At 51.5% G+C, this 20213-nt stretch overlaps 1 protein-coding gene across 2 annotated transcripts; it reads left to right on the top strand.

The window, feature by feature from the left end:
• The first annotated feature begins 8 nt into the window (after positions 1 to 8).
• CSTF2 (cleavage stimulation factor subunit 2) lies at positions 9 to 19364 on the top strand. Of its 2 annotated transcripts, XM_090061286.1 has the most exons (15): positions 9 to 145; positions 1331 to 1409; positions 1699 to 1868; positions 2485 to 2621; positions 4335 to 4454; positions 4589 to 4726; positions 4849 to 4996; positions 6300 to 6362; positions 13401 to 13460; positions 14187 to 14328; positions 14686 to 14837; positions 15399 to 15646; positions 17491 to 17616; positions 18035 to 18160; positions 19151 to 19364. In XM_090061286.1, exons 1-14 carry the CDS (start codon positions 88 to 90, stop codon positions 18155 to 18157), a joined length of 1764 nt encoding a protein of 587 aa, XP_089917412.1. In that variant the 5' UTR covers positions 9 to 87; the 3' UTR covers positions 18158 to 18160; positions 19151 to 19364. The 2 variants fall into 2 exon arrangements, with proteins under 2 accessions (XP_089917412.1, XP_089917413.1); XM_090061287.1 differs by lacking the exon at positions 13401 to 13460 and having other exon boundaries at positions 10 to 145.
• Positions 19365 to 20213: the final 849 nt, after the last annotated feature.

Consider the following 20213-nt stretch of genomic DNA (forward strand, 5'->3'; position numbering starts at 1 on the left):
GGGCGGCACAGGAAGGAAACGGAACCGGAAGTGGAGGGAGTGCTTAGCAGCAGACCGGAAGCGCGGCTGTTGCTGTTGGAACTGGGCATGGCGGGGCTGGCGGTGCGGGACCCCGCAGTGGACCGCTCTCTGCGCTCCGTCTTCGGTGAGACGCCTCCTCCCCCTGCCCTGCCGTGCTAGCTGTGGAGGTGCTGTTGCCACCGGGCCGGGTCGCAGGGAGGTGGCGGGGCTTGCGTGTATCCCCCTTCCCCGGCGGGGTACAGGCCCGCGGTGCTTCTGTCGCGCTCTTCTTCTGCCGAGGCCGAAGCTGTTGGGCCGTGATGAGCACGCGCCGGGCAAGGGCAGAGCTTGAAGAGCCCCACAAGTACCTTTCCATGGGCTGCGCCAGGCTGGAGCCGAGCCCAGGCCCGCGGGTCCCAGAGTTCCTTCCCCGGTGTGTGACTTGAGTAGTTTCCCTTTCACCCTGGCCTCTCTCCCGGGTGCTTACAGCAGCAGCAAACGAGCCCCAGGTTTTTCACTAGAGCAAATAGAAGGCTTGCAGCACTGAAAGTGGCTACCAGAGCACTGGCGCTACCCTGATAAAGGAACATGTACAGTTCTCCCTGTGATTCCTGTGATGGAGCTGCCTTTGGCCTCTGCTGATAGCAGCGTGGTCCTCTTGTGCCGAGAGTAAGGAGGAGGCAGGGTCCTTATCTCAGAGCAGTCTTTCAATTTTGGTTCACTGATCCATATGTGACCTGTTCCTCTGAAGGATGAAGCTGGGTGTTTTCATGATTTTCCCAGCTTCTCCCGGCAGGATTGTCAGACTGCTGCACCTTTGCTGCCACCCACTGGATTACAGGCACCCTAAATCCTCCTAGAACCATCCTCTTGACTACTGTAAGTGCCTCAGCTGCCACAGCAGCAGTGACACCAAACACCACAGCCTCAGAGAAGCAGTCTGCAGAAGTCAAGGACAGCCCTGCATGGTACCCAGTCCGTAGGCCTGGAGCCATGGTTCTAGGACTATCTAAGAACTATTGACCTTATTGCAGCTACTTGCTTTGATAGTTTCTTTCTGACACCTGGCTGACACGGGACATGGAATCGGAGGCCTCTAGTATGATCCAGAGCACATTCTGTATTGGGAGGAGGAGGTGGATACCAGCAGTAGCAGAACATAGGAAACTATCTGTAATGGGCAAACTGCGTAGTGTGCTGTCACTACATCTGGCCTTTGCTATCCCAGGCTCATTTTTATTCTTTCCCTTCTTCCTGTGGTAAAATATTCAAGCCTATGGCTTTGCGTAGTACATCATCTGTACTGATCATTTGCTTCTCTTTCCCACAGTGGGGAATATCCCATATGAAGCCACAGAGGAGCAGCTGAAGGACATTTTCTCAGAGGTTGGACCTGTTGTCAGCTTTAGGTGAGAATAATTTCCATTTTTTAATGTCTCCAATAAACTGAAGGGGGGTGAGGGACTTTGGATGTGGTTGACTGCTGATATACTCATCTGCACCTCAGACCTGAGAGGAGAGGACTGGGGCAGTTGCAAATCCCAGCAGATGCAAGCTCAGAATGGGTGGGAGCAATGTGACACTGTCCTGGCTGATGGAATGGAGGGTGTGAGGAGGGGGTTACCTGAGCTGGAAGACTCTCTGGTATCATGTTGTTCTGCATGTAACAGTTGTGATTGTCTCTGCTCTGCCATCCAGGCTGGTATATGACAGAGAGACAGGAAAGCCAAAGGGTTATGGCTTCTGTGAATACCAAGACCAGGAGACAGCGCTCAGCGCCATGCGCAACCTGAATGGACGTGAGTTCAGTGGGAGAGCATTGCGAGTGGACAATGCAGCTAGTGAGAAGAACAAGGAAGAGCTGAAGAGTGAGTCTGGACTTTGAGTTGATGAGGTTAATGTTACCACAAGGTTTGGCTTAAATTGTACCAGAATCTACTAGTCTGTTTTATGAAGTTGACAGCAAAATGGCCTTGTACTCCTGGTTTGGTCTGAGTACATTAGCACATGGAATTCTGCAGGAGGGTTGTGTGGACTGAGCTGTGATTTCCTGGCCCTGACAAACTTCTGCTTTAGCCAGCTTTTCACTATTTTCTCTGTATCAGTGGAGCAGATTTGACAAGTAAGAACAGACAGGGTATTGTGCTGTCAAAGGCTGTAGTGCAGTCTGTGTGGAATGGCTTTGGAGTGACCTGCAGCTCTTAAAGTACTTTGTAGAAATTCAAGGCACTCTGTATCCTTGGCTTCTATACAGGGCTTATGTATATTCCTATAAGGTTTGGGAAATGTATTTCCTCTTGGTTGTGAGGGTGAAACTGCTGAAGCCTATGGGCTACTCAAACTCTGGTCTTTCAACTGAAGGAGCAGCAAGAGACAGAGGCCCTTATGAAGCAACGCTGAGACCAAAAGCTATGTTCAGAGATCAGCCAGCACATATTTAATTCTTCCTCTTCATCTTCACCTTCCACTTATTGTCCCTGCCAGGCCTGGGCACAGGTGCCCCCATCATAGAGTCACCTTATGGGGACCCAGTAAATCCTGAAGATGCCCCTGAGTCCATCAGCAGGGCAGTTGCCAGCTTGCCACCAGAGCAGATGTTTGAGCTGATGAAGCAAATGAAGGTGAGTGGGAGCAAAGTGGTAGGATGTGTGTAATGCACAGCACCACTGTACTGTGAGTGCTGAGTGATCCCACCAGCAGCACAAGACAAACAGGCAATGGCAACTCCCTGCTCATATCTCTGTGCCTTAGCAGCCCCAGTTAAGTCGTCTTTGTTGGCTGTGTTGATACAAGATAGAATGGTCTAGTGGGTTTATGTGTAGCTGGGATGCTGCTGCTCAATTTTGTCGTAGGTATGGGCTAGGGAGAGAGCTGTTTTAAGCACTGAACTTACTGTTAAGGATGATGACGAGCATCACAAATGCCGAGTGGTCCAAAGCAGCAGTTTCACCTCCCTGTTTGAGTCGGTTCCAAGTAAACTTTTGTCTCTAAGCTGATGAACTACTGAAGCTGAATGGGAGGCAAATAACAGGAGCCCTGTTGTGAATGGTTCTAGATGGGGAGGTTACCAATAAATATTTTTTGGGCTGATACCGATGGCCCATTACTGACCAGCCAAATCGGTAGATACTGATCCAATGGAGAGCAGTGTCTGGATGGTAAGTCTGTTGGGAGGGGGGCGAGGGAGCAGGTGGAGGCCCCTGCAGTGAGGGAGGGAGTGGGGCAGGGGCAAGTACTGCCCAGCCAGGACAGGATGTGGAATGGAGCCGGTGGCTCATCTGGGGGGCATGGGAAAGGTGGGGGTGCAGCTCCTGCCACTGCGCTCCCTTCAGGGGAGGTCTGGGGGACACATGCCCCCTGGATCTGTGTGCAGGGCAAGGGTGGGCTGTGGCCTGTACCAGGCTCTTCCCGGCCGCTGCACTTGGCCAAGGCCAGGCCAGGCCAGGCTGGGTTGGACAGGGCAGGCAGTGTCAGCACTGGGAAGGGAACCACAGGACAGCTACAGCCCCCATTGTGCCCCTCTCAGCACTGCCACCGCCTGGCCCAGTCTGAGCACAGCTGCTGAGAAAAGCCTAGTGCAGCCCCCAAGCATGCAACAGCAGCCCATGTTTGCCCCATGCACAGATCTGGGGGGCATGTGCTCACATGCCTCCCCTGTGGGTGCATGCAGCGCAGGAGGTGTACCCAGCCACTGGCTCTGTCCCATGCCCCACCCTGCCCCAGCTAGGCAACACCTGCCCCAGCTAGGCAACACCTGCCCCAGCCCCACTCCCTCCCTCACTACAGGGGGCATTGATCTGACCCCCCCGACTTACTGCCCAGATGCAACATTTATCAGCAACATTATTGGCCACGTCAGCCAAAAAAAGTTAATTGTCAATAATATCAATTTTCCTTTTATTGGTGCCAATACGGACACCTCTAGTTCCAGATTTACCCCAAATGAATTTTTTTCAGCAGCCACAAAACCAAACATCCATGATTTACACAGCTCACCTGAGGCTCTATTGAGATGGTTGTACTTAACTGCATAGCAGTCTTCAGTCTTCTATGCAGTATGGTGTGCCAGCCCCAGGAGAGATTTTAGCTTCAGTACAGGGCCCAGCCCCTTACCCCAGCACCGTGGGTAGAGGAGGTGAGGTTGTAGAGCTTGTATTTTACTCAGAAGATCCAAACTGCAAAGTCTGAGGTTACCAAGTATTTGTATATCTCACCCTTTGCCATGCTGCTATTCCAGTGTTTCCTAAGTTGTTGATTCCCCTTTGAAGTTGTAGCAGCAGTTAGTGGTAGTGGCAGGGCTCCTGTGTAGCTCTGACTGGTGTGTTTGTCCTCAGTTATGTGTCCAGAACAGCCCTCAGGAAGCCCGAAATATGCTGCTCCAAAACCCTCAGCTGGCTTATGCCCTGCTGCAAGCCCAGGTGGTGATGAGGATTGTTGATCCAGAGATCGCTCTGGTATGTATGATTCTCTTCCCCCATTTAGGAGTGATGAGTACACTAATATGGTGAGGTGGGGCACGTGTGGATTTCAGGAGTAGCTGTGCATCAGTGGGGTACTCACAGCTTCTTTCTCTCTCTTCGGTCCTTAGAAAATTCTGCATCGCCAGACCAGTGTTCCACCTCTGATTCCAGGCAACCAGCAGCCAGTTCCAGGGCCTGGGCCCGGGCCCGGTCCAAATGCACAGATGAACCAACAGACTCCCACGTCCTCCCAGCCACAGACCATTGTAAGGATCTTTGCTAAATCCACTTGCATTTGGGTGCACATGTATGTTGGTGAGAGGGACTCCCGGTATAACATCCTGGTATAACGGCATTGCTGATATAAGTGGTTTCTTTCCTCACGCAGGGTGGCATGCATGTGAATGGAGCCCCTCCTCTGTTGCAGCCTCCTATGCAGGGTGGAGTGCCAGCCCCAGGACAGATGCCAACCTCAGTACAGGGCCCAGGCCCTGGCCCTGGCCCTGGCCCTGGCCCTGGCCCCATGGCTCCAGGAGGTAAGATTCTGAAACATGTATTTCTGACTTTCAGAAAGTCTGAAAGTTGCCCAAACTTTCTCCAGTGGCAGTATGATCCCATGGTGTGGGGGCGTTGCAGGCTTTTGAAAAAGGTGATCATAATGACTTGGGTATGGGGGGAGGTTTGAATCCTATGGACTGACTCTGACTCATGCACAAGAGATAATCACTCTGTCTGTGCAACCTTACAAGACAGGTGAAAAGCTTCCTGGCTGCAGAAGAGCAGGAAAGGGGCCTAACAGGAGAATGTAAGGGCTGTGAGCACTGAAAGAGAACAGTGGGTTGCGTTGTCTCTATGTCTGTTTGGGAGGAGGTATCAAGTGAGGTTCCCCAAGAGTTTGTCTTGCATCTGGCATTGTTTAATATCTTCATTCATGAGTTGGAGGATGGAATTGAGTGTATGCTTAGCAAAATTGTGGTTGATACTAAATTGGGTGGAGTTGCAGACACTGAAAGGCAGTGAGCTGGATGAACTGGAGAAATTATCTGAAATTATAACAAGGACAAGTGCTAAGTCCTGCACTGGGGATGACATCAATGCATGCACAAATACAGACTGGGGAATGAGTGGCTAGGTTGCAGTACTGCAGAGACGGACCTGGGGAATATGGTGGACCATAAGCTGAATATTAGCCAACAATATGCTCTGGGTGCTAGAAAAAGCCAAGAGCATACTGGGATATATTAACAGGAATGTCACTTGCAAATCAAGGAAAGTGATTCTTCTGCTCTACTTGTCATTGGTGAGACCTCACCTGGAATACTGGGTCCAGTTTTGGGCCCCACAATTCAAGAAATATGTGGACAGATTGGAAAGAGTCCAGCAGAACAACAAAATGATTAGGGGCCTGGGAAGTGTGACATATGAGGAAAGGCTGAAAGTGCTAGGGTTACTTACTCTGGAGAAAAGAAGAGTGAAAGAGGATTTGATAACAGTCTTTAAATACCTGAAGTGTGATTTTTATGAAGAGCATGGAAACAGACTCTTCTCAGTAGGGGGCAGGACTAGGGGTGGTGGCCTTAAACTTCAACTGAGAAAATTTAAGATGGAGATTAGGAGGAATTTTCTGACTATGGTAAAACATTAGAACAGGCTTCTTAGAGAAGCTATGGAATCTCTATCCCTGGAAATTTTCAAAAGCCGATTAGAAAGACACTTGGCCGGGATGGTTTAGTTACGGATGGTCCTGCCCTGAGCAGGGGGCTGGACTAGATGACCTTGTGAGGACCCTTCCAGATCCACTTTCCTGTGAATCCTGTGTGTTGGCCCTTCTTCCCTCAGGTGGAATGCAGCCTCAGGTCGGGATGCCAGGTGGTGGACCTGTCCCCATGGAACGTGGACAAGGTAAACCAGGCATTCGTTAATCTAGTACTGTTTGATGCTGTGTCATACAGCCTGGGCTCCCAGACAACAGCACTGAGAAATTCAAAACCGTATATCATCAGAGTGGTTGACAGAATAGAGAGTCCCCTTCAAAACATGACTTCCAAAGGTACCTGAATATGCAAAGGCTTTCCCCACTTGTCTGTGATACTCTGTGTGTACATGCTTTTGTATACTGGACCAGGTCACCTCTAGTAACTAGTTTTCCGGTAGGGCTGTGCAAAATGGCTATGTTTCTTTTCGGTTTGGATTTAGCTGCTTCGGAAGACAGTGATTCATTTCGGTGTTCAGATCCCTGTTCCATTTCGATTCGTCCGAATCTGTTTCAGAGTTTGGATGCTTTTTCGGTGATTTGGCCATAGGCTATAATGGACAATCACTAAAATGCCTATAACTTTGTCATTTCTTTCCTGATTCGGATGAAAATTGCAGGAATGGTTGCCCCTTCTGAGGGCAATGAAGCCTTCTAAGTTTCAAGGAGATAGGTGTAGGGGTTTCTGTGAAACTGCACCTCAAACTGCTCAAAGCAAAACTTGTGACGTGTGACTTTGCATGTGTGTTAAGGTGCAGCAGGATGAAACGAGTGGGGATGGTAGCCTGTAACAGAGGGTCTTCCGGGTGCCAGTTAGGTCTCTGCCTGCCCATCTATTTATGGACCAACCTCCTGCTCCTCCTTTTTCCTGCCACCCCTTGTTGGAAAACTGATTTAGATGTTTCCCAGGCAGGAAGCTGCCCATTTAGGTGTCTTGGGGTGACAACCATTCCATAGCTCTGTATCTTCCCTACACTGAGGCCCATGCCTCGCACATTGCATCCTTCACCCCCTCCAGCTGTGGTCTCCTCTCTTGGGACTTTTGGTTTCACCTTAGGCCCTGGCCCCGCCTTCAGAGTCGGAATCCTGAGCCTCTTGCTCTGGGCATCCCTCGCAGTGGGCCCCTGGCCCTTCAATACCCCACTTTGGGTCCTGGCCCCAGCACAGAGCAGTTGAGCATACCTCTGATATCTTTTATTAGACCAACTGAATAGTTGGAGAAATGTATCTTAGCAAGCTTTGGGGTTTAAAAACCTTTTGTCAGTCTGAGGAAACATATAGTTCGTGTACATGTGCTCTTCCTGGATGAAATGAATAATGAAGACACCAGAGGCTGGCATGTAATGCAGGCAAGAAAGCCAGTCAGTGAAAATGTAAATGGAGGTGTCAGAGGGTGAGGGGACAGGCTGAGAAGGGGGAGTGCAGGTGGGAAGGGAGATGTAGTAGATAAAAATGGAGAGGTACCTGGGGAGTCAGATGTCAGGCAGGTTATAGTGTGTCATGAATCCAATGTCTATATTGAGTCCATGAGTTTTTGTATCCAGGAGGTTGATGAAGTGCAGTTCATAGGCTCGTTTGTGAAAAGTGGTTTGTAAATTCAAACAAGCACCAAACCTCACTAACCTTATCACCAGAAGAAAACTTCCTACAGCCCAAAATGCACCAAATGGATCCAGACCATGCCATGACAAGAAATGCAAAATATGCCAACATATCTCCAGTACACCCACAGTTACTACACCTCACAACAGAACTATCACCACTCCTGGATCTTACAGCTGCACCTCCAGAAACATTATACATCTCATCCAGTACACCGAATGCCCTGGTGGAAAATACATAGGAGACACCAAGCAACAACTGTGCACCAAAAGGAATGCACACCAGAAATCGATTACAGACAAGAATACCCCAGTACCTGTGGGGGTACATTTCTCACAAGAAAGCCACTCTGTCTCCAGTCTCTCAGGCTGTATGCTGAAAGGGAATTTACAAACCACTTTTCACAGACGACCCTATGAACTTCACTTCATCAGCCTCCTGGATACAGAAACTCATGGACTCAATATAGACATTAGATTTATGACACGCTATAACCTGCCCAACATCTGACTCCCCAGGTACCTTTCCACTTTTACCTGCTACATCTTCCTCACCCCCTGACACCTCAATTTACATTTTAATGACTGGCTTTCTTGCCTGCATTGCATGCCAGCCTCTGACTGCTTCACTATTCATTTCATCCAGGAAGAGCAGAGGGCCTTCCCAATGCAGGTGAGAGCCCAGCCCGCCTATGTGTTTCTGAGCCAACTGCCTGCCCCTTTTTTTCCTGCCATGCCTTGATGAAAAACCGTTTCAGATGTTATCCAGGTGGGAGGCTGCCCATTTAAGGCCCCTGATGTCTAAGGTGATGTCTAAGGTAACGTCTATTCAACAGCTCCATACCTTCCCTAACATGACGTCCCATGCCTCACCGATGGCATCCCAGGCAGTTAAGCTGAGCTCACCTGGAGCCTCACAACTCCATTGCAACCAGCAAGCCTCAGGCCTCTCAAAGATCTTAAAGGTTTGGGCTTTCCCTAGCCAGGACTGTGTGTGCATGTGGTGGCTGGAGGTTATAAGGTGCCTCCTACCTGCCTTTCACCAGGGAGGTTTGCAGTCCTGGCATTTCTTGGGGGCTGCCACGCTACCAGCAATCCCACCAGGCCTCCCAACCTTGGCAGGGTGCAGTTGTAAGTCATGCTCAGGACCTGGGGCCCATAGCCCCAGCCCATACCTCCCAGTTTGTCCTGGCACGGGAGCTCAGCAGGAAGATGTTCTTCCCCTGGTGGCTGGTGATACAGTGAGTACTACCTCCAGCTTCGAGAGCAGGGCATTACATGTTTTAAAAAAAAAAATTGGAAAGGAAATAGGTGCGGAGTGAGTGAGGAGGGTGGGAACCCCAGCAGTAAGAAGTTCACTTTGAGGAACATCAGCTCCTCCACCAAACCAAAATCGAAGGAGGTGCTGTGAGGTGTCATAACATCCCCAGCAAAGCTGAACACCCTCTTAGTTGGAACACTGGTTGGCGTACAAGACAGGTGTTCCCGGGCAGCCATGGCCAGATCCTGCCACATCTGACTGCGGCTTGCCCAGAAGGCCAAGGGGTCACAGAGCAGCGGTTCCATGTCCTCAGTGAGATGGGTAGCTGCAGAGGCCTTGGCCTTGACTACTGGGGTCTGGTGCCTCAACCCCACATGGAAGCCATGGCATTGGCCCACATTGGCAGCACCTGTGGTGGAGGAGACTGACTGGTGGATGGAGTGCTGGCACGGGGCAATGGTTCCCCCTTTTCCACAACCCCCCACTTCTGCCCTTCTGCCTCCCTCACCCTTTTCACCAGCACCTCTGTCCAGTGATCCAGGGTTTTGCTGGCACACTCACTCCCCTTCACCCTTGGGTCGCATATGGCTGCCAGCACGTGAACCATGCTGGACCACAACAGATCTAGATGTTTCTTGATGCCCTCCTTCAGCCACTTCATCAGTGCCTGCACCTCTGATGACAGCAGCTTTCCCCAGCCAGGAACACTGATCTGGAACTTCTCCATTTGGTTCTGAAGCTCCCCCACTACAGGGATCACCTGGCTAAGGAGGGCATCACAGAGCACTGAGGCTCTCAGTGGCCTCGTGAAATGGCTTGAGGACCACCAAGATCTGAGAGATGGTATCCCACTCTGTTTTGTTAAGGGGACCGCTGGTCCCAGTCTCCCCGAGCAAGGCCATGTATGGATGGCCTTCTGTTGCTCAACCAGCTTTTTGAGCATCAGGTGTGTGGTGTTCCACTGAGTCTCCACATCCTGCATGATTTTGTGCTGCAGGATGCTCAGCTCTGCCTGTTTATCCCACAGCATTTTGCCCCCCTTGATGCTCCGGTGGAAGTAGCCTGCCACCTTCCTGCATTTTGAAATAAGCTGGCTGGTTGTGATGCTGCCCTAACTGGCAGCTGTCCAAGGAGTCTGTGACTATAAGGTGGAACTTGTGTGCCATGCAGCACATGCCAACAAAGTTGGCATCGCAGACCACCTTGACCATATTGGCCCTGTTGTCACTGATATGAACCCGCGGGTGAACTTGCCCTGCCCAATGAGCCACCCCTGCACCAAGCGGTTCATGGCCACCATAATCTCTGTTGCCATGTGAACTCATCCATCACCTCCGCTTGAAGGGGAGCCCACCGATGGCCTGACTGATCGCACCAGTGCCCTGTGAGGGAGAGGTATGTATGATCTCCACCCAGGCTGCTCCAGATGTCCGAGGTGAAGTGGAAGGCCACCTGCAGACCTACCTTGTGCATCTCCTCCCTCAAGCACTCCCTGCATGCCTCATACAGGAAGGGCACCACCATCCTGCTGAAGGTGGTGTGTGAGGGCATGCAGTGTGATGGGGCAATGAGCTGCCTCAACCCTGGCCGCTCAACTAAGGAGAAGGGCTGGTCATCCAGAGCAAACATCTCCCTGGTGTCTGGGTGACCTCGCTTGCCTTGGGAACACCCCCCACCTTTATCCTTGCCTTTCCCCCGCTGGTCTAGGGTGGCCTGCCTCTGCTTCTGGGGGACAGGGAGACTTCCCTTTGGGCATGCTCTCACTGGTGCCAGGCTGAGGTGGAGCAAGGGGGTGGTGCCTCCTGATGTGCATTAGCATCCCTGTGGTGTGGAAGTGTTTTTTGTCTTTGCCCTGGCTGGTCTTGCATTGGCAGTGCAGGCAGATAGCATATTTGGGATCATCTTCCACCTCACAATGATCCCACACTACACTACCCCCTCGCTTCTGGGGTGTGGGTGCAGATCCGCCTTATTCCCCTTCTCAGCAGGCAGAGGCACAACAACAAGAGAAGCTGACTCAGCTGAGCCACTTGCCTCCACAATCTCAACCTCCTCCAAAGTACCTTCCAGAGAAGGAGACCTAGCTCCAGAAAAACTTTGAGGGGTGTGGAACCATATACTCAGATTCTCCCTCCTTTCCCAGAATTTCCCTGGCTATGGCACTGAGCTCCCCTGGTTCCAGATCCTCCTTTGACAACTGGGAGGCTCACGCTGGGAACTGAAATTTCAGTGGAGGATACTTTCATGCTGGTGCTTATCATGCTGATGGTGTTGGGAGTTATTATTATTGCTGGTGTTAGTGGAGGTGGGGCAGTTGTAGAGACTGATCCCACCTCCTTGCTGTCACTAGCAGCAGAAGCCTCATGGCTGCTAGAGAAGAGGGTGCCTCTAAGTTTGGGGGTATTAGGGGCAGGGAACTTGCAGCTTTCCCCCCACTCCCTCTAGTCCCTCTCACTCCCCTGCCAGAAGACCTGGCACCTGCCTTTCCAGCATACTTCATGTTTGCTGTGCTGGAAAATGTGTGTGTGGAAAATCGCTTCTCGGCCTCTTGAAGGCTCAGATCGAAAACATTTACTATTCTATCTTCTCTGTGCAATATATCTTCTATCTGCTTACTGTATCTTTTGTGCCTTTACTATATCTTCTTCTGTCTGTTTACTATATCTTCTATCTGTAATATATTGGAAAGATGTATCCAGTCCTTTCCAAAAAGAGAGACTAGCAAAAGACTGACTAAGAGGCCAATTGCTGCAGCCAGCCAGTACCTTTCACACACTGTTGCTTCCTGACAGACCACTCACAAAAGGCAGAAAAAGGCTTCACACAGAGCCTTGTATGCTGTTTCTCTGTCCCTCCCCCAGAGCACTGGGATTGGAAGGGACCTCAGAGACAGATCGCAGATACTGACCAGCTACAGATGTCAATATCTGAGCAGTCTGTCCTCTGTGTCCTGTCCTCCCCCCTGCCCCCTCCCTGAGTTTCTGTTTCCCCACAAGCCCACCTCTCAAACATCCAAAAAGTTTCAGATGGTTTTGGAGATGTTTTGGAGCCTTCCATTTAATTTCAGATTTAGTGTTTCGGGCATCGAAACGGGCTGAAATGGCTGCTGAAATTTCGCACAGCCCTATTTTCTGGTACTTGGTAGTTACAGGTGGCTGGGGAATGCTGGGGACTGCAATGGTGCTAAATCAGCTTCTTGCCTCCTATATTATTATTGAATTTTCTGTGTTTTCTTTAGTTTGTCCAGCAGGGGGAGTGGTAGCTTTTCTTTTGCACATGATAGTAAAGTGTGTTGACCAGTAGAGGACATCTCTGTGGGGAATGTGTAGGGCCCTCTTGCCACATGGCCACGGCTGTATCCTGGTCCTGGATTAAGGCTCAGTGCAATTAGTCCATTAAAGCATCAATATCCCATTAGCAAATGGGCCTGGTTTGCCATATCCAAGAGATCCTCACTCTTTCAGATTGTATGTAGGCCATAAGAAAGGTAATCCCCTCCTTGGCCTATGTCTCGCTCCTTTTATCAGGAGTGTGACACTTCCTTTTTGAAGTCCCACAGTTTCACATACCTAAAAAGCTGCTCAATCTGAGAGACTTTTTCTGATTTCACATTTGGGCCTTCCTTCATGAGCTGTGACACTACTCAGGGCTTTGCCAAATAGCAGCCATGGAGACACTTTACCATTCCCCTGCCATCTTTCGGATTTGAAATAGCAGCAAGGCAGCTGGTGCAGAGTTTTGTTGATTTTTCTGCTGCTGCTTGTGGAGGTTCTGAGCTGGGGAACTGGAGTAGTCTCGCTGCATGCTTGGGTCAGCAGTATCATATCCAGCTCACATCGTGCCAGCTCTAGCTCGAAAAGTGGTTTTGCAGCTGCAAGAACTAAAAAAAAAATTCTGTATTTTAAGTGAAATAATAAATGCAGCAAAAATAGGTTTAGGTTCCTGCCACATGCACAGGAACCAGCATAAGCTTTCTCCTGGGCAGCAGTTTGTAGGGGACTGGGCTTTTCAAGCCTTGTGGAAAGATTCCATACAGAGCCAAAATTGATCTTGGGTGTTTCAGTCCAGCTATGTTCCTGGAAGAATGACAAAACCAGGCCTGTAGGATTTGTAGTGCCTTTTTAAAGTCTGTGACCCAATTCCATGGGAGTCTGTTATGCATAATGAGCTCATGCCAGCCAGGGAAGTGAAGCTGTGCTGGCACTTGGGGCTGTGGTGGGCCTGGGGTCTAGGCAGTTCCATCTGTGGATCTCCCAGTGTACGCGAGTGAGTGCACACTCTATTTATGTGTCTACTCTTTTCCCTCTTTTCCTGATGCTTGCCAGGGAACCTGCAGCTCTCGCCCGTGGGACCTGCCAGGCCTGCCTCTATCGAGCGTGTTCAAGGTATCCATAGCAACTGTCAGCTCCCTCTGCTTGTGGGGCTCAGTGTGGGCTGCATGGATTTTTGGCAGCCTTTCGTGTAGAATTTAGCACTTGGGTTATCTTTACCTGGGGCCATGGCCAGATCTCTGAGCACTTCAGCAACCATCTGTCAAACACAGGACTGCCCCTTGGTGTCAGGAGGAGAGAATAGAGATGTTCTCTGCAGAGGGACCTTCCATCGCTGGGAAGGAGGGTAACTAATATGACTGGTGAAATGGGATGGAGGGAGATGACTATGCATCAGCCCAGCCATTTGAACGCAGATGCAGGGTCAGTAGGGTGTCACTCGCTGTTTTGCCTTCACAGACACAGGGTGGCAAGGCTTACACTTTTGACTTTCAGGGTGCATGTCCAGACTTTAGAAGGCTGCTGTAGTCTTAATTCTCAGCTTCCTTCAGCCAGCCAGGATGGTAACTGTAGGGGAAAGGAGGGGTTAAAATTAGCCCTGAAGTGACCAGCTTCTGTGATCTGCTGTGTTATCTGTGGGAAGAGTTCTTCCCAGCTTGCTCTGCTTCAGTTCTAGCCCCATCGTGGACAGTAGCATGGACCATGACACACCCATTTCTGGCTGTCAGCCTGTCTGAGCTCCAGGGAGCATTGCGGGGGTTTCTGTTGCATGTTAGCCCAAAAGGGCAGCAGGATACTGCTGTGATGGTTCTCATGAACTGTTGTTTATTTCCCTGGCAGTGCCTATGCCAGATCCAAGGGCCCCTATGCAGCGTGGACCATTGCCTGCTAGTGGCCCACCACCCCGAGGGCTTCTGGGAGATGCTCCAAATGACCCACGAGGAGGGACCTTGCTCTCAGTCACTGGAGAAGTGGAGCCCAGGTGAAGTGGGGAGGAGAGGGATTTTTTCAGCCTGATACTACAACTCTTCTGCCCCTGGCATGGCCTCTTGCTGAAGTCGGGGTGGTGTGAACAGTGGGAAAGTGGCAGTGCCTCCAGTTGAACCACCAGGCCACATTGGCTGGTTAGAACAATAAGTTCTGATGATCAATAGACAGCTGCGTGTTAGAAGCCAGCTCTCCTGGGAGGTTGCTAATAGTAGCCTTTTAAATTGGCCACAAGCTGGAAATATCAGCACCCATCCCTGTGAGCCAAACAGATTCCTTTCAGTGCATGTGGTTTATGAAAATTCAGTCCTGTATTTGATATGCCCTCTCACTTTTGCTTTGCTCTCCCCAGAGGTTACCTTGGGCCACCCCACCAGGGGCCACCTATGCACCACATGCCTGGCCATGACAACCGTGGTCCGCCTCATGAGATGAGGGGAGGACCAATGGGTGAACCAAGACCACTGATGGGAGAACCTCGGGGGCCACTGATGGATGCTCGAGGTGAGAGGGCCATGGATTTAGGTGTAAAATGATAGAGAAGTTGTAGACCTGGGAAGGGACCAAGAGATGACCCAGTTAGGGTGGAATCAGGAAAAACTTTCTGATTGAGGGTAACGAAGCACTGGCACAGACTGGCCTAAACTGGTTCTGGTGTCTTCATCATGCAAGTCTTTAAGAGTAGGTTAAACAGACATTTGGCTGGGTTGGTTTATTCAGGGACAGTCCTGCCTTGAGAAGGGACCTGGACTTGATATGACCTCCTGAGGTCCCTTACATGCCTGCTTTGCCATAACTTTTTGGCGAATGTAAGAGAAACATGGGGAGGGGGTTGAACAGTAATGTGAATCACAGGGTTTAGGTACGCAAGGTCAGAAGAAGTTGGGGACAGTTATGCAGTGCAAGAGAAGGAAGAGCCCCTCACATTGGCCCTGACCTTTCTCAGGTTTTGCCAGACTGTACTCTGGAGAAGGCTTGGCTCTGAATTGCCAGCGTGTACCCCGGTTTTCCTCAGAGTGGACACCTCTTTCAGCAGTCTGCTTGGATCTTGTTTGTTCTTTGTAGGTGGAAGAGATCCCCGGGGCATGGAGCCCAGGGGCATGGAACCTCGGGGAATGGAGCCTAGGGGCATGGATGCAAGAGTCATGGAGCCCAGGGGCATGGAGCCCAGGGGCATGGAGCCCAGGGGCATGGAGCCCAGAGCGATGGAACCTAGGGGCCCTGGCCCCAATCCAAGAGGGCCAATGCCTGGTGGCATTCAAGGTCCTGGACCACTGAACATGGGAGCAAATGTCCCACAGGGGCCTAGACAGGTACTCACTAATTCTCCAGATAATGATAAATGCATGGTGCCAGGCTCTGACTGAAGCTGGTTGTTTGATAGCTGACGTCCCACCCGCACTGCTAACCAGTGAACACCTGGGAATGGATGATATTCCCCCACCACTAATGGAGCCTAGGTCAGCACCAGCCCTGCCAGCTACACTGGGCTGTTACCAGCATGGTCTTGATCCCTGGAGGCTGCAACAGCCTGGGACTGCTGACCCACACCATGGTTATAATGTGTAAAAGCAGCATTTCTCCCCTAACTGGGCTTGTCAGGATAACAGGCTTGAAAACAGGGAGGAGGCAGGTGGCAATCCTCTGTTGCACTTAACCTTACATCTTCCTGGTACTTACGCTCCCCGCTGCCAGGCTTGATCCCCATGCAGAAGGGCTTGTAAGACCATGAGGGGGCTTGGTATCCCTTTTGTTTATCAAACTCTGCCCCTGCTGTGATTCCAGAACTGTCCTCACCTGAGGGAGCTACAGGTTAAGCCAGCTCAATATAGTAGGGAGTAGTGCCACAGGGCAACAGCCTGGCACTCTCATGATTTTCAGGTTCTAGGCCAGGGTTGAGCAAAATGCAGTCTGCTGGCTGGATCCAGCCCACCAAAGGGTTTTGTCCATCCTGTGGGGGGTAGCCTGGGCACGCATGGGTCTGGTCCTGCCACCTGCAGGCAGACAGCAGGGCTGGGGTGGCGTGATGCCTGGACTCACTTCCCAGCAGCCCCAAAGGCACCAGCTCCTGGCTGCTGCCGCCAGTCTTTACCATCACTGGATAGAGCAGGTGGCTGGGGTCCCCATAGAGATCGGCCCAGGACCCACATGTGGCAGACAGGGAGCAGTGTCTGAAGTGGGACAGGTTGGTGGGACCAGGATCACAGTGTAGTGACAGCGCCGGACCCAGGCCCAGGATAGAGCCATGGTTTGCTTCCCACACTTTCATGCAACAGGTGCTGGTTCTGCAGGCAGAGACATGCAGGGAGCAGATCGTAGTTCTGCCCTGGGCCCCATCTATGATCCCAGCCCCGCCTGCCTGTCCTGCTCCCGAATGCTGCTCCCCACCTGCCCATGGCCCCATCCCATCTGCCTGGCTATGTGTCCTGCCCTTGCAAGTCCTGGCTGGTCTTCATGGATACCCTGGGATTGCTCAGCAACTACAGCACAGAGCCAGGGCCCAGGGCAGAGTGGCAGTCCACTCCCCGCATGCCCCTGCCTGCAGAATTGGCACCTGTTGCAGGGATATGCAGGGGAGCAGATTGCAGCTCTGCCCTGGGCCCTGGCCCTGCGATCCCAGCTCCAACTCTTGCTTTCAGATGCTGCTCCCCATCTACCTGACTGTGCAGGGCAGAACCATTTAGGGAGTTCTGGTGAGCTGGTGGGGGTGGGGGGTGGTGCTTACCTGGTCCCTGAGAGCTCACCAAAACTCCCTAAGTGCCCTTCAGCCCAAATAATTGCCCACCCCCATCCTAGGCCATTCACTGCTGCAACAGGAAATGTCTCAGGGACCTTAAGCCTCACCTGCCCTTCTCTTCACAGCCCTATGGTGAGGTAGAGTCATATCTCATAATACAGCACAGAACCAGAAACCCAGAGAGCCCAAGGCCAGCCAGCCTTGCCTAGTCCTGCAGCCTTTGTTCCCAGGGCTGACATGTCCCAGCATCTACAGAGTTTGTTCCTCAGGGTACTCGGTCTTAGCTTGGGTATTTCAATCAGTCTTTTTCTTGTTACCTACTTTTTCCTTACAGATGCATAATTCTTTATTTACATAGCCAACCACAGGCTCTCTTTGTACAGCAGGGGAGACCATCCTATCCCATCTCTGTCCCCACAGGTTCCCAACATGCCGGGGGCAGGCATGCAAGGTGGAGGCCTGCCAGGGGCAGGGGTTCAAGGAGCAGGTCAACCAGGAGGCTTTAGCCCTGGCCAAAACCAAGTCACCCCTCAAGATCATGAGAAGGTGAGTATGTGAAATGGAAAGGGGCTGGGGCTGCTGGCAGGAAATGCCTCTGCAATGAAAATAAAACCCTGTGTACCCTCTTCCCCTGGTGCTGCAGTGCAAAATCCCCAGTGCAGGAGTTTCTGGGTTGGTGCCAACTCATAATGGGGACTTAATTATCCTGCTGCTTTTCAGGAGAAAGCCAGGAGCCTGTGAAGTTCTTCCTGTGGTCAGTGGGCCAGTCCTTTTAGTACAGAGCAAATCGTGTTTCTTCTGCTTCCTGTTATCCATGTGCCTTTGTACTGTCGTGCCTTTGTACTGTCCCCCCCTCCCTGTCCCTGCAGGGACCTGCTCTCTCTTCTCTCCTCTTTGGTGTTCCTCCTTTCTGGGCAATTGTTGCTGCAGGTGCTGTGATTGTTCCTCCCATCTTTACCCACAGGCTGCCCTGATCATGCAAGTCCTCCAGCTGACTGCGGACCAGATTGCCATGCTGCCCCCAGAGCAAAGGCAGAGCATCCTTATTCTAAAAGAGCAGATCCAGAAATCCACTGGGGCACCGTGACAGGTGAGTTTGAGGGGAGACTGCAGCACTGTGAGGAACAGGTTGAATGAACAAAGGAGCTGGCAAGGTGTGGTAGGCAGAATGAAGGGGAATGGGTTAGCTGGAGTGGATGCTTCATAGACCCAGTAGTATTAGGGAAGCATAGCTTCTTTCCCTGGTGCATCTCCAGTGGTGTCTGTTCCACATGGGTACAAGCTGAGGCAGTTCCATCCAGCACTTGCATTAACACAGCCCTGACCTTTGCAGCTTCCTCAGTAAACTTGCCTGTTTCCTCCACAAGCAAGAGTAAGTCAGGGCATGACCTCACGTTGCCTCTGGTGTGGACTCCCTGTGTGGCCTGGGCATGGCTCATACCTTAGCCTTCCCTTGCATAAACCCTAGTGCTAGTTGCTTGCCCCTGTGGTCGCTCAATAAATCCTAGCAGTATGTCATGGAGTCAGAAGGTGCTGCCCAAGTGCTGTATGTGCTGTCTCTCATGTAGCCCCTAGTGCTCACCTGCCTCAGCTTCCCTAAGGAAGTTGTCCTTGCTTTGGCCACAGCAGTTCTGGGGATTTGGGTACCTGTTGGTCTGGCTCAGGAAGGTTTTTATAGGCCTTTCTGCAATGAGGGGGGAAGAAAAGCAGCTCAGTACTCACCTTGTGGTCCCAACTCGGGAGGCTCCCAGTGCTCCTGCAGCTGTTGGGCAGGAGACCCATGTGGTGTGCCTTGTCCTGTAGTGTTTTGTGGGAGGTTACAGTGCCAGAGGGCAGTGAAAGAGCAGGTCATGCTACCATAGTTCTCTGGAGAATCCCACATGACATGGGTGGTGTCAGGGTTTAGTGCAGTGGGCTCCTGTGAGCAGGGCCCTCCTGAGGCACCTTGTATCCCTGCTCTTGTTATGTTGCTCAGGTGTGCCTGGGAAGGGTGTTGATGATGCTGTTCTTGTCCAGTTCCTGCTGGCCTCTCTTGTCCTTTCCTCAGAGCAAGATTTCACTCCCTCTGTTATTCTTGCAGGGTTTGTAAGGCGCACAGTGGCTGGCTTCAGAACCTCTGGGACAGAGAAGGCAATCCATGTGGCAGCTTCCCCATCACTGTCTGACCTGGCACTGCATGGTAGAGGGGCTCCCCCTTCTCCCTGCCTTACGTAATTCCCCTCACCCCCCGTGTTCATTTGTGGTTTCTATGTATATTTTACAGTGTTTAAAATAAACTGGGAGGGAAGATTTGAGTACATGGTGTAACAAATCAAGGGGCTCCTTTTTATGCAAAGAACGAAGGCAGGCCTGCCAAAATAGCTGCTGCATGAACCAGCAAGCCATTAAGGGGTTAGAACTGGAGTAAACAGCTATCCAAAGCATTCCACCAGAGAGAGAGAGAGAGACATGGTCAATTAGTTAACTGCTGGAAGGGGTTACAGCTGGGACTAGTGAGGTGTGCAGCCCAGGTGTTAATAGGGGTGAGCTGGAAAGTGGGTTAGAGGGGGAGGACAACACCTGGGAAGGCAGGCTGCCACCGGACTTTTATTTCCCCTCCCATAAAAAGGAGGTGACTGAGAGAGAGTAACACTGGACAAAGCCTCAGAGAAAAGGTGGGGTGGGGAGAAGTAGCTTGTTTCCTAGCCCAGAGGCTGCCAGAGCAAGGCTACCAGGGTTAAAGGGACAGTGTACCCTTTTTTCCCCTTTTTGTGGATTTGTTCTGAGATAAGTCTCACTTAAAGAGATGTTTGAGGGAGGCATGTGAGATCTGAGCTGGTCCAAACAAAGGACAAGCTGCTGGAGCTGGAGAAGGTGGTAACCCTGAGCAAGGGCACCTATAGCAAGAGAAAGGGAGAGAGAGGAAAGGCAGAAAAGGAGCAGGGAGCCCAGTCTTGGAGGGGAAAGATTTGCAGCCCCCTGGGGGTGGTACCCAGAGTCCTGGAGGGTGGGGACATGAGATTTCAGCTCAAAGAGGGCTGGACAGGAAACTCAAGGGGGTGAATCCAGGGCAGGAGACAGCTATGAGGGGCAGAAACAGGACTGGGCTAGGGAACCCATTGCACAAGAGGAAGGATTGGGACCTGGGACCCCAGCAGCCCGAG

This window comes from Crocodylus siamensis, chromosome 8 (genome assembly GCF_052110815.1).
Source record: "Crocodylus siamensis isolate JL-2025a chromosome 8, ASM5211081v1, whole genome shotgun sequence".
Classification (NCBI taxonomy): Eukaryota; Metazoa; Chordata; order Crocodylia; family Crocodylidae; genus Crocodylus; species Crocodylus siamensis.